We start from the raw sequence: 13,163 nt of genomic DNA on the forward strand, positions 1-13,163 counted from the left end.
ATATAAAATGTGTTCTTTTACTAATTTGTAGGGGTTGTTTTGTTTGTCTTGGCTCTGCAGGCCGGTACGAGGCATTTAACTACTATTCTTCCCTTTCATTACAAATATGCCAATAAATCGTCTACATTATAAAATATGATTCGACATCAGTTACAGTAATAACTAACTGGTTAATGGATTAGCTGAGATCGCCCCCTAACGGCGAATATTAACATTTCGTAACAAATACGACGTACGAAGTCATGGATTCGGTTACTGAAATTAGATAAATGCTCCGAACCATTGATCTAAACAGTACATATCAACAACGATTTTAATCGAGTACTCTTATTTGATACCATAATGCATCCCAAAAACGAGTCTACAACCGATGTTCGCTCATAGTTTTTAGAGATCTGGTTTGTCCCTTCACAGCCGCCATAGAAGAAAAACAAACATGGCAGCCTCCTTGTTGGTGAGTTTAACCATTCTCCTGCTTACGTAAATAATAGTTTATTGATGAAATTGCTGCAAGTGTCTTGCTTCCTGCACAGTAACCGCCACAGTTTTACATGACAATTGGTTCATTATATAGTCGAGCATTGAAGTTACTTGTGTATAGCTCTTCACTAGCAAAAGAGTAACAGTATGACCCTCGTCATTACCATTCTTAGACATGTACCAGGTTAATCTCATGGGGTTTTGGACCTGGTACCATGGTATTATGAAGTACCTTAGAATATCTTGATAATACGCCGCTGAATTGAATTCGGAATGTCAATTCATGATCTTTAATCGAATTTAAAGTGAGATAGCAAAAAGGACACAGAAATAAAAAAAAATGTATTTAATAATTTAATTTAACAACTTATAGTAGACTCATATACAACCTAGATAATATAGACTATGTAAAGATAAATAAATATAAATACACAGGGTTTTTTTCACTGTAGTCTATACAAATTATATTTCCCCCACGTTATTTGTCCAGCCCCTGTATGTATTACTGTACCATGATAATACCATCTGTGTGCCATCATAACAGTCTTCTGTATTCACACTACAGATTCTAATAATATATTATATTTCTATTTTTTTTTTTATGTAGAATGTTGTTGATAGCTGGATGTGCATTTTCACTTAAGGGACCAAGAACTTGTTTATCTTTTTAATAGCAGCATGTTGTAAATGATCTTTATGGCTTTATATTTTCCAACTGTCTCTTTCAAAAGTCTCAAGCCATGAAAAGATGTTCAGCACACACCTGTGCTGCCGTTGCTGTCAGGAGGGCTTTGAGTTCAGGTGCTGCCACTCCATCCGTCTACACAAGGTTCTTATTAAAACTCAGTCACTACTTCTATGATGTGGAGAACATTTTGGATTGGAACAACTGGTTGAGGTCACAAGGGGTCATACACAAAAATAGGCAAGTGTCAGTGCATGTGTTCTCAGATTTGTTGATTTGTTTTGTCATATTGCTGTATAGAATGTTGCACTGTAAAAATGTTTTATAATATAGTAAGACAACTAATGTATTGAGATTGCCTGTGTTTTTGTGTCTGGATGTTGTGGTGTCCTGTGTCTCTATAATCAAATAATGGCATTTTGATTTATTTTTTTACTGAAATGTTGATGTTGAGTTCTTTTTTATATAGGTTATTTGGTTATGCACAGAAGAATTTTGGGAATAATGTAGCAGCAGCCTATTATATTCTGACTCTCAGAGGGAGCTTCAGGTAAAAATCATCTTTTTTAAAACATCATACATTAATTAATTGAATGCACCTTTAATGCTGAGCCTTTTTTTAAATTCTGAATTAAAACCAAATTTGAGGTCAGGATTGTCAGTGGTACATACAATGAACAAAAAAAGATGCAATTGTATTCTACCTGCTTTTGTAGAGAAATAATATATTAGAGAGAACCCACACAGCCAGTAAATCCTTAAAATAATATTGTTATTAAAATGTATGGTATTTTTATTTTCCAGAACCATACAAACCCCCACTTTTACACGTCATTGATCCTAAAATGTTTATGAACTCATTCAGCTTCTTACTACCCACTGGAGTGCATAGGGTGTAAGTAGACATTGTTAAATTGTCTCCATTGCGCCATGCTTGTGTCTATAGATTTGCTGGCCAGTCCGAATGGTTTCGTCCAGACTCTAGAGGAAGATTCAGCTATGACTTCATGAGCACACCTGATGCAAAAATTGAGGAAGTGGATCTGAGTGGCACCCTAATAAACCATAATGGACTTGAAAACCTTGGTAATCTACTTAAAAAACAATATATCATTTAACTCTCAAATATAATTACTCTTATTTTTTTTCTGTAAATTAATTAGTCACTTATGTAATTGAATTTAATGCTGTGTATAGACCGTAGAACATTTATATACAATAGTGGATTTAATGTGGAAATGTAAAGTCTAACCTTAAAATACATGCTTTTTATGTACCCTTCTCACTTTAAATTCTTTGGTGAGTTAATAAGAATATTGTTAACACGTTAGTGTCCAATTCTCCATATTAACTAGTTGATTATTAGCATGAATATTACTGGGATATTAGTTGTTTATTATTACTTAAAAAGCACAAATTAATGTCTTATTCTGCAAGACCTTATTCTAAATCCTGCACAATTCCTACCCAATTATTAAACTTAACAACTACTTTACTAAGTATTAATAAGTAGTAATTGGGTATATTGAGGCAAAAGTCATAGTTAATAGTTAGTTAATAGTGAGAAATGGACCCTAATCTAAAGTGTGACCAGAATAATTTATGTAGTTATCTTTTATTTATTTGAAATAATTAAAAGAACCGTTTCATAGAGGTTGATACAGGATTTAGAAATAATTAGTAATAAGTAATTAAATACTTTTTGGAGAGAGTAATTTGTACAGTAATCTAATTACACTGTTAAAAATGTCATCAATGCAAGAGGCCATTTCAAGGACATTTTGTCTTCATTTTTCTACATTGTTAATCTTTTTTTGCAGTCTATCCATAGACCACAGAAAAGCATTCCCCGAATCTAACAGGAAACAGAACAAATGATAAATAATTGATCTCACAGCTGCCACTAAAACATGTTGCTGAGGTGTAATTTGTTCATATCGTTTCTTCTCAGTGAAACAGAATAAACTTCAGACTCTCTCTCTGCGAGGATGTCCTGAAGTGGATGACTGGTTCCTTGCACGTCTGCATGTCTTTGGAGAAAGTCTGGTGGAGTTAGACCTGTCCCACTGCTCTCGTATCACTGTGGGAGGACTTGCTGCATTACAGAACCTCAGGTAATTTTCTGCATTACAGAACCTCAGATCTTCACTCGTTTCTTATATGCACATGTGCATTATCTGGAGCAACTTGATTTTTGTTTTCAGGGCAACAAATAACCAAAACAGACATTTGTATGTTTTTGAAAATCTCATATTCTGTGTTATTTTATTCCCTCCACCTTGAACCCTCAGAAAGCTAGAGCGGCTGGACATTTCCGGACTTCCACGGCTGCAGAATCCAGGCCTGGTACGGATTCTATTGGAGGAAATGCTGCCGCACTGCCAGGTCTCTGGAGCTGAATACGAGCAAGGCCTGATCCAGCCAGATAGCCAAGAGCAAACAGAGGGCCATCACGAAGCTTCCACACACACTGGACTTAGACATCTATAAACTATGGGGCTGATGAGAGTGGAGATTCTGTATTATTGTTCATTACAGTGCCCAAACATGTTATTCTAATAAAGTGCTGTGTTCATGTATAGGCTATCCTTGTTTTGAGACAGACACAATTAATATTTATGTTTGAGATATGCAAGTTGAGAACGTGTTCTTGCATTTGATTTAATAAATATAAACTATTGTATGCTACCATTAAAAAAAAAAAAAAAAAAAAAAACAGGTGTCAAATCTGATTGGTCAGATGGAGGTGTGATCTAAGTGTTAGAAAGACTGAGGCACATACGCAGGAAAGGTGGATGAAGAAATCTGAATTAAGGTAATGTTTTCCATTATGCAAATATTTAAACAATTCACTTTCGATCAGAAAAGGAAAATATATATATATATATATAATGTATATATATATATAGTATATATATATATATATATAATGTATATATATATATATGTATATATATGATGTATATATATATATGTATATATATATGTATATATATATATATATGTATATATGTATGTATATGTATATGTATATATATATATTAGTCTTCACCTGACGTTACTTTTTCTTACACTCTTACACATTAACATTGCCTTGAAAGACATGTTTTGCACAAAGTTTCCACCCGGAATCTTAAGTGCAGAGAAATATTACGTAGAAATAATTCAGAATTGTGTCTTATGGCAATTTTCAGGAAAAACCGAACTGGGCGGGAATTAGAGGCCCGGAAGGTGTCTCTAATTGGTCAGGTATGATGAATAAACTTCCTGGGTTTTAACACTTAATTTTTGCTATTAAATTGTAAGTGTTATTCAGATATAAAATATGTAAGTCTGTCACTCAAGCAGCACTGACCGCAATGCATTATCATGCGATACTTGTTACTTCATCGCTGTCTGCAAGGACTAATCAGAGTCAATTGTAATCGCTGGATAACATGTTTTTTTTAAAAACAATTTTATAGACATTGCAAAAGCGGATTTTTATTTGCATACCAGGTACCAGTCCTTTACATAGACACATTTAAATGAATACACGATTAAGTTTCTCCTGTAAAATATAATTCGTCCTTTGATTTGAATGCGACTCAACGGAGGACTCGGCTCTCTGAGGCTCTATTGCGCCCCCTCGAGGAACGAACTGTGTGTTCCATAGGAACGTCTACCACCTATCAACGTTAGCCACTCAATTAAATATTAGCGACGCACACAAGCCCGCACACATTGTCACTTTAATAAAACAGTGCTGTCATCTCTTAACTTTTTGTGTTTTGGGATTTTAGTGCTGTTTGAAAGCGGATAGATGTCTGAAGGTAGTATTACGATTGTGCAGTTGTTTATGTGGGTGTTATCAGACACAGTTAGCCTTTAGCAAAAGAGAAAGCTAATTGTGTATTGGAAGTTCTTCCACTGTTTATGTGACGGATATTAGCTACTATGACATTCACATCAGTGTGATATGTTTTATTTTGTCCTGTAGAGGTTTCTAAAAGGGCAGAAGAGGAGGCTGACACACCAGATCTCGAGGTAAATAAAGATACAACTGTAAATTACAACAAAGATACAACAAAGTAAATTTTATAACAGAGATGTACATACGTATATAGATATACAAGTAAGATGAGTGCAAAACATCAGACACACATGACACGTCACACAACACGTCCATTAGACTTATCATGGAGATGTACCATAGTAATACCATGTATTTTGAGACTTGCAGAAAGCTAAAACCATGTTTTGTTTTGTTTTTGGCACTTGGACCATGGAAGTGACATTGTATTCTATGTATTTATCAAAATACCATACCATTATTATTGTTGTTGTTGTTGTTGTTATTATTATATTTTTATTAAAAAAATTGTTAGTGGTTAAAATCTAAAACAAACAATAGAATAATAAAATTGCATATTAATAAAATTATTTCATAAAAATACTCCAACCTGTGCCAGTCATTTTAAAAAGGCCACATTTTAGCTGCCTGATATATTAGCTTGTTCTAGTGTTATTTCCCCCTCTGGATTTTTTTGTTTGTTTGTTTCCTGCAAAACAAATGTATGCATAGGAAATGAATATGTGAACATGAGATATAAACACAACATATGTAAATGTAGTAAACATCTACCATGTGCAGCACAGTAAGCCACCACTTTATATGTATGCCAAAAACGAAAAGTATTATTTTGTTATGCTTTTCTGCAGGGTCAGTCTGACGACAGCAGCAACGAGGGCGACGCTTCAGGAGACACTGAGAGTATGTGTCAAATATTCAGTCTTAAAGTACATTTAAAGGAATCATGTGAACTAAGCTGAAGTTAGATGTGCTCTTTTTTCAGTGGATTTCCTACGCGGTCTCTTCTCGCGAACTCTTGGCCTGAGTTCTGGAGAAAAGGTTTTGGATGAGCTGACCCTGGATGGGGTCGCCCGCTATATCCTGAGTGGCAAATGTGAGTTAATTTCTCGATGAGTCCAGTCTTTAAAAGTGTGTTCAATGTTAAAATACTTTATTATATTCAGTTGAGTCTGACTCTCTCAACAGGCAAGAACATTATCTGTATGGTTGGAGCTGGAATATCTACATGTAAGTAAATCACTTACCATAAAATGCATTTTTCTTAAATGAAGCACATTATTTTTAAATAGATCATATCTTATTTTTCCTTTTATATTTAAAGACCTCTTATAGGTCCTATTATATGGTCCTGACTCTTATTATTATGTAGCACTTCTCGTGTTTGTTGCCATCTTATGATAAATCAGTTTTCCTCAACTGTAAGTCACTTTGGATAAAAGCATCTGCCAAATGAATACATGAAATATTATTATGGCTTTAATTTGTAATAATTGATTCATATGTTACACTATTAATTAACCTGTAGTCTCTTCCTGATTTAGCTGCTGGAATCCCAGATTTCCGCTCTCCTGGCACTGGTCTATATGCCAATTTGCAGAAGTTCAATCTGCCTTACCCAGAGGCCATCTTTCAGATCGACTATTTCAAGGTCTGACTGTCATTCTGAAGAAAAGCTACAATCTCATTATTTGTCATCTAAGAAGATGTCATTCTGTCTTTCCAGAAACATCCAGAGCCCTTTTTTGCTCTAGCCAGAGAACTCTACCCAGGACAGTTTAAGGTATTTTCTGACATACAGTACATGGGTCACCAATGAAATTCTGTTAGAAATGAAATCAAACCTGAGCAAGAATATTGCAACATCAGAAAACAGCAACAGCTAATATGTTATTCATTTGCCATTGTATATTGTATAGAATATACATAACTAAAAAAAGAGTAACATGAAATGCATATTTATAGAAATTCTGGCAAACCCTCCACCGTGTTATGCCACATTCCATTATTATTTATTTCACACATATTACATGTTCTTCTTTGTCTTGTCATGAGTTTGATAAGGCACCACATACAAATAATAATGCATGTAATACTGTATTTTGGTTTCTTCAGCCCACAGTCTGTCATTATTTTATGAGGATGCTGAAGGACAAAGGTCTACTGACTCGATGTTACTCACAGGTAAGAGAGTGTTTTTATGTGTAATTTTATTCTGTTATTGAAAAATAATAATTATTGTATATGTATTTTATCATATATAATTATTTAATATAATACAATTATTATTGTTATTTTTTTAAGAATATCGATACTTTAGAGAGAGTTGCAGGTCTGGAAGGAGAGGACCTGATTGAAGCTCATGGTACATTTCACACCTCTCACTGTGTGAGTTTCCTGTGTCGCAAGGAGTACTCCATGGACTGGATGAAAAGTACAGTATTGAACGCTGAAATTTCTCTGTGCTTTCTGTTTTAAATGAGATGTGGGAATATAGTTAACTATTCACATTTGGTGTTTTTGACTCACAGATAAAATTTTCTCTGAAGATATTCCTAAGTGTGATTCCTGTGGGAGCCTGGTAAAACCTGGTAAGAGAAATTATTTCTAAGAATAATATATCATTATGTTTGCTTGACAAAGCCAATATACTGTTATGTTATTTAAACTTCTTCTTTAAAAATGGGTAAGTCGTGGCCTAATGGTTAGAGTTTAACTCCTAACCCTAAGGTTGTGGGTTCGAGTCTCGAGGCACAACTGAGGTGCCCTTGAGCAAGGCACCGAACCCCCATCTGCTCCCTGGGCGCCGCAGTATAAATGCTCCGGGTGTGTGTTCACGGTGTGTGTGTGTTCACTGCTGTGTGTGTGCACTTTGGATGGGTTAAATGCAGAGCACGAATTCTGAGCATGGGTCACCATACTTGGCTGTATGTCACGTCACTTTTTCACTTTCACTTATTATATTTTCTTCTGAGACTCAATTTTCCAAACCTATCTCCTTCTAGGGCTTTAAAGCCACAAGCCCCAAACTCGGCAGAGACCTGGGTCCTGATGGCTAATCTTTTCAGACTGATCAGACGTAATGTTTTCCTATAATTAATTATTAAAAACCAAAAATGTCCCAAAGACTTACATTGGCTGAGAAATATTGCTCCCTCTAGTGGAGCAATTCCACTCACCTAGAGGGAGGAGTGTGAGAACTCCTCTTAGTTTCACTTTAAAATCGGTTAAAAATACAAATACATAAAATTCGTTCACACTGACATGCTAAACCAACATATCTGATCATTACCAGGTCAGGATAGGATAATATTAACTGTCTGATGGCCAGAGCAGTGTGAAAGATAAGAGATCTGTGACAGCACCGATCAGCGAGAGCAGTCCGTAAGTGCTAACAAAACTATAGCATTTGTACATGTTTTAAAACCTTCTAAATTAAAACACTCCAGTGACAGAACACAATAATAGTAGAAGAACATATTAATAAGCTAAACTGAGTTCATGTGAGCTGTTTTATATGTTCTCTCACAGCGCTGAATAGGCTACATACAAGAAACTACAACATTTATGTGTTTTAAAGGATTGTAAATTAAAACACTCCAGTGCTTTTGAGATATTCTGTGATTAACTGCAGAGCAACATGTCGCGGCTGCACTCCGTACGTGCTCACATAACAACAGCATTTTTGTTTTTAAAGCGATTTCATACAATCCACTAATTAGAACACACCAAGAGCTAAATTCAGGTGTTTGTGTGTCCTTTATACGTTAATGAAAGCCGTGCGTCGCTTCTGAATGCTCGCACCCAGCGCTCTGATTCACACTGTCCTCGGAGCTTAGACGGACCAACACATAGCCTACAAGATTATTTCCAAATACATGATCATGATAGCTTGGCTAATATCATTGAAAACAGTCATTTATATCTTATATGAACATAAACTGTTGAGAAATAAATATGGATCATTATGAGCATTATTGGATTTGAACATTAACGCATCTTCAGTGTTAATCCATAAAAAATAGAAATTCATTAATTTGTCTTGGCTTTTATTTATTTATTGCTCTAACAAGAATCAGTATTTAATGAAAACTATGCAATGCTGTTTTACGTGAGATTCTTCCATTTCAGCATCTAAAAACCATCTAACATAAAACCTGCTCTTTTATACTATTGTTTGCAACTTCATTATTGTGCAGTTAAACTGGTATCTACACTTTTATTATCCTAATAAACTTGTTTGTTAGAATAGAAAATTACAGAGGTCTATAACAGATATCACCAGGGTTCGTACCGGCTACTTAAAATGCCTGAAGTACTACAATTTGACTTTTTTAAACGTACATCCTAAAAACCCTAAAAAACAGTCATATTTAAGAAAATGTGCTTGACCTATTGAAAAACAATATATATATATTAAATTAGTGTTTAATTGAATTAGTGCTAATGACTAAAAAGCATATTCATAACAATACAAAATAACAAGGGTCTATAGAAATTATGAAAACAATAACTTGTACTTTTTGTAATAATTATATTGTTAATAAATTATAATTGTTAAATAACCATTTAACAATTGTAAGAATCAATCATTAATGCTTAAAATGTCAGTTGAAAATGTAACTCTTAAAGCATGAAATAACATACCAAATCAGTGAAGTTGAGTTTAATCTGGGTATATGAAGTAATCATTAAAAATTTGCAATTATTCAAAAAAATATTAGCCATTTCTATTAATGTGATTCAGAGATGAAGGCCATAATACTAATTGTTGTCCACACGAGGGAGTCACAGAAAAATATTATGAAAACTATAACTGTTGTACTTTTTTTTTTTTTTTTGCAGCGGGGCAGCTCAAGAACACCAGACACACAAGTACTCTGGCTCTTTTGCCCCAAGGCTGCCCAGGCTGGCTTTGTCAAGCCAACATCAAAGTTCGTCTTCGAACTTTAGCCTCTATTTTTAATTAAAACTTGAATTAGTAATTTGAATAACTTTTGGCTTCAAGGTCTAGGTCATTTTTTAAAAGTTGTATGACTTTCTTTCTTCATAGAAACACAAAAGATATATTGCAGAATCTCAAGAGTTGCTCTTTAGCATAATTATAAAATATACAAGCTATATAAAATCATTCTGAAACCATATACAATCAGTCCAAAATCATTCCGTCTTTATATTGATTTCATTGATAACTAGTCTGTACTTCTATGATGTTGATTTTAGCCTTTTGTGGATGTATTTTTGTTATTTTTTTTTTTTTTTTAGATATTGTGTTTTTTGGGGAGAATCTACCTGCCCGATTCTTCACTACCATGAAAATGGTGAGGATCAGCTTATCTGTTAAGGTCAAACTTACTTTTCAGTCAGTCCACGTTCTCAGCGGTACCATCATTCTATCATTCTACCGCAGGACTTTCCTCGATGTGACCTTCTCATCATAATGGGCACATCCCTGCAGGTTCAACCATTTGCATCACTAGTCAATAGGTAAGATTCTCACTCTTGTCTTAACATATCCTTTGGGCCAACAAAAGATTGTTTACATTTTCTGTGCTGATTCAAGAGGAAATGCTGTGGAATTGATGTAGATAAGGTAAAATAAGGTAAAGAAAAAAAAAATTCTAAGGTAAAAGAGTTGGATTTTTTTTTTTTTTTACTATTTAAACTATATTTAACACATATCGCAATGATTCTGCACAAAATATGTAGGTCTGTGATTATGGAGTTTTTATATCTCTGACTCATTCATTGTCTCATCTGCAGAGTGTCAAACAGCTGTCCTAGACTGCTCATCAATATGGAGAAAACCGGACAGGTCTGTAGCTGAATATATGTATAATTCTTATAAATATTTTAATAAAACAAATAAATTTTACAGTAACATTTTTGCATTGTTTCTTTCTCAAACAGTCAGAATTTGGCATGGGATTATTTGGGTTTGGAGGAGGAATGGATTTTGACTCAGATAAAGCCTACAGGTGAGGCCTCCAAGTATTGTCATGTTAAACAGTTTGGTTTCTTAAGGCCTATTCACAGGCATTATGAATTTCTGACCACAAAAGAACACCAAAACTATTCAAACTCATCCTGACATGATACTGATTTTACATAGGTACAGTATAATATATGGGTTATTCTCTCAAAACTCTACCAGTTGTGTCCCCATGACTTACTATTTATTGTATATAACAGGATGCTACACTTAGTTACATTATTTTCTGCACTGATAACACAGAATAAATTATTCAGTAATTTATGATTAATTTGATCTGAAATATATAAAATATTGTGTGAAAGAACCTCAAGTATGAAAACACCTATCATTAAAATAGTTTTTAATCAATTTAATGCATCGCAAGTGAATAAAATGTTCCAAAAATATAAAAATGTCTTCCAAACTTTAAAATTTGGTGTAAATATGCGTACAGGTGTTAGTGGGGTTTGAGAAGATTGTATTGATTTTTATTAATTGTTCACAGAGATGTGGCTCACCTAAGCAGCTGTGATGACGGCTGCATGGCTCTCGCCGAACTGCTGGGCTGGAAAGTAAATACAGGCATATTCACACACAGATCTGACATTTTATTTGGTAACACTTTATTTTAAGGTGTCCTTGTTACACGTTACATGTACTTACTATTATAATAACAATTAATTAAGCATAGTTACATGCAAGTAACCCTAGGCCAAACCCTATTCCTAACCCTAACCATATATTCCATTTTATTACACATAACTTACTGTCTGAACTTATTTGTTTTATTTTCTTTGTATGTATGGATTACTGAAAACTTAAAGTCTGCAGCACCTTTAGAAATATATTTACTTGGAAAAATGTTGACGTGTTCAATACTTATTTTACCCACTGTAGTAAGTACATGTAGTTAACTAATATTACTCTGTATTTAAATATATAATTACATTGTAACAAGGACACATTAAAATAAAGTGTAACCTTTTATTTAAATTAGTAATATATTTTGAACTTGAACTGTGTTTGTTGCATGAGATGTCACCCCTCTTGTTTCAGGCAGAGCTGGAAGAGATGGTGAAGCGTGAACATGCTTTAATTGACAGCAAAGATGCCAAAAAGAAAGACAAGGAAGCCACTCCGAGCTCTAGAAGCACTGGGGCAGAGGCTGGAAACAGTGACAAGACAGAATAACCAATCACAGCATGAAGAGGCTGTCTATGTAATTCACTCCACGTCTCAAAGCCAAGTCTGGCCTTCTCGAGTCTACTGTCATTCACATCTTTCTGTTTCTCTGAGCTACTGTGTCTCGCACATGCCTGTAATAGCAATATAGATAAGTATAGAAATAGTACAGAAAGCTCACATAGCTCAGACAGGAACAGTGAGACAGACAGACAGCAAACACTCACAGGAACATGGTGTTATGCTTGGGCCTTGAGGTGGCTTTGATTAAAACAATCATGAATAGCAATGCTTTAAATGTAATGTTTTAAAATCTGATATTACATTTACACTTTGTGCTTTATCATATGGGTGTCATTTATCCTGCTTAAAACAAAGTCTCTGAAACCCAGATTCTCATTACTGTAATGCACCTGCAAGGTTTTCTTTCATTTTTTTTTTTGTAATTCTCATAATTGTGATTTTCTTTAAATTATTAAGTAAAATACATTTAAGTTAAATTAAATTACAGGAAAGTACAAAAGGATGTACAACAAATGCTACCATGGTGTATAAATACTTTATTTTTGCACTGTAGTAATGAGAATTGCTTTTTGTGCATTATGATAATGAGAATTTACAAGAGATTAACCATAATACTAATGTTGGTTTACGATCTTTTGTCTGACCTTGTCAGTAAGGTTATTTTCTTTGTGCAATCATTTGTAGATTTTAGTATAATGTTGTATTTTTAAAAGGGTTAACAAATGTTTATTTTAATGAATTATTAAACATTTCTGTATTATGCTAACTATTATAATACATTTTTGATGTTTATTCATTCTCTGTTGCTTATTTTTGGTTTGGAATGATATCTACGCCTATGGCTCAATTGTGTAAGAGGAAGTTGGCCTAACAGTGTTTTACAACAGCACAAAGCATCAGATTGAGCCCTATGCAAAATTATATGAAAAAAACAAAATGACAGATAAAACCTTTACGAATTTTTGTAC

The 13,163-nt window shown here is 34.0% G+C and overlaps 2 protein-coding genes across 2 annotated transcripts; both read left to right on the forward strand.

Annotated features, from left to right (window-relative positions):
* The first annotated feature begins 204 nt into the window (after positions 1 to 204).
* On the forward strand, positions 205 to 3,744 carry dmac2 (distal membrane arm assembly component 2). Its single transcript, XM_019091015.2, has 6 exons — positions 205 to 454; positions 1,212 to 1,405; positions 1,635 to 1,715; positions 2,112 to 2,251; positions 3,117 to 3,279; positions 3,457 to 3,744. Exons 1-6 carry the CDS (start codon positions 437 to 439, stop codon positions 3,653 to 3,655), a joined length of 795 nt encoding a protein of 264 aa, XP_018946560.1. The 5' UTR covers positions 205 to 436; the 3' UTR covers positions 3,656 to 3,744.
* A 1,054-nt stretch (positions 3,745 to 4,798) lies between these two features.
* On the forward strand, positions 4,799 to 13,158 carry sirt2 (sirtuin 2 (silent mating type information regulation 2, homolog) 2 (S. cerevisiae)). The gene is made up of 16 exons (XM_019091013.2): positions 4,799 to 4,977; positions 5,145 to 5,191; positions 5,867 to 5,918; positions 6,001 to 6,111; positions 6,204 to 6,245; positions 6,560 to 6,666; positions 6,742 to 6,798; positions 7,131 to 7,199; positions 7,320 to 7,449; positions 7,547 to 7,606; positions 10,281 to 10,336; positions 10,426 to 10,502; positions 10,779 to 10,830; positions 10,926 to 10,993; positions 11,495 to 11,561; positions 12,046 to 13,158. The coding sequence occupies exons 1-16, from the start codon at positions 4,968 to 4,970 to the stop codon at positions 12,178 to 12,180; spliced, it is 1,140 nt and encodes a 379-aa protein (XP_018946558.1). The 5' UTR covers positions 4,799 to 4,967; the 3' UTR covers positions 12,181 to 13,158.
* The last annotated feature ends 5 nt before the right edge of the window (positions 13,159 to 13,163 follow it).

Source organism: Cyprinus carpio, chromosome B15 (assembly GCF_018340385.1).
Source record: "Cyprinus carpio isolate SPL01 chromosome B15, ASM1834038v1, whole genome shotgun sequence".
NCBI lineage: Eukaryota > Metazoa > Chordata > Actinopteri > Cypriniformes > Cyprinidae > Cyprinus > Cyprinus carpio.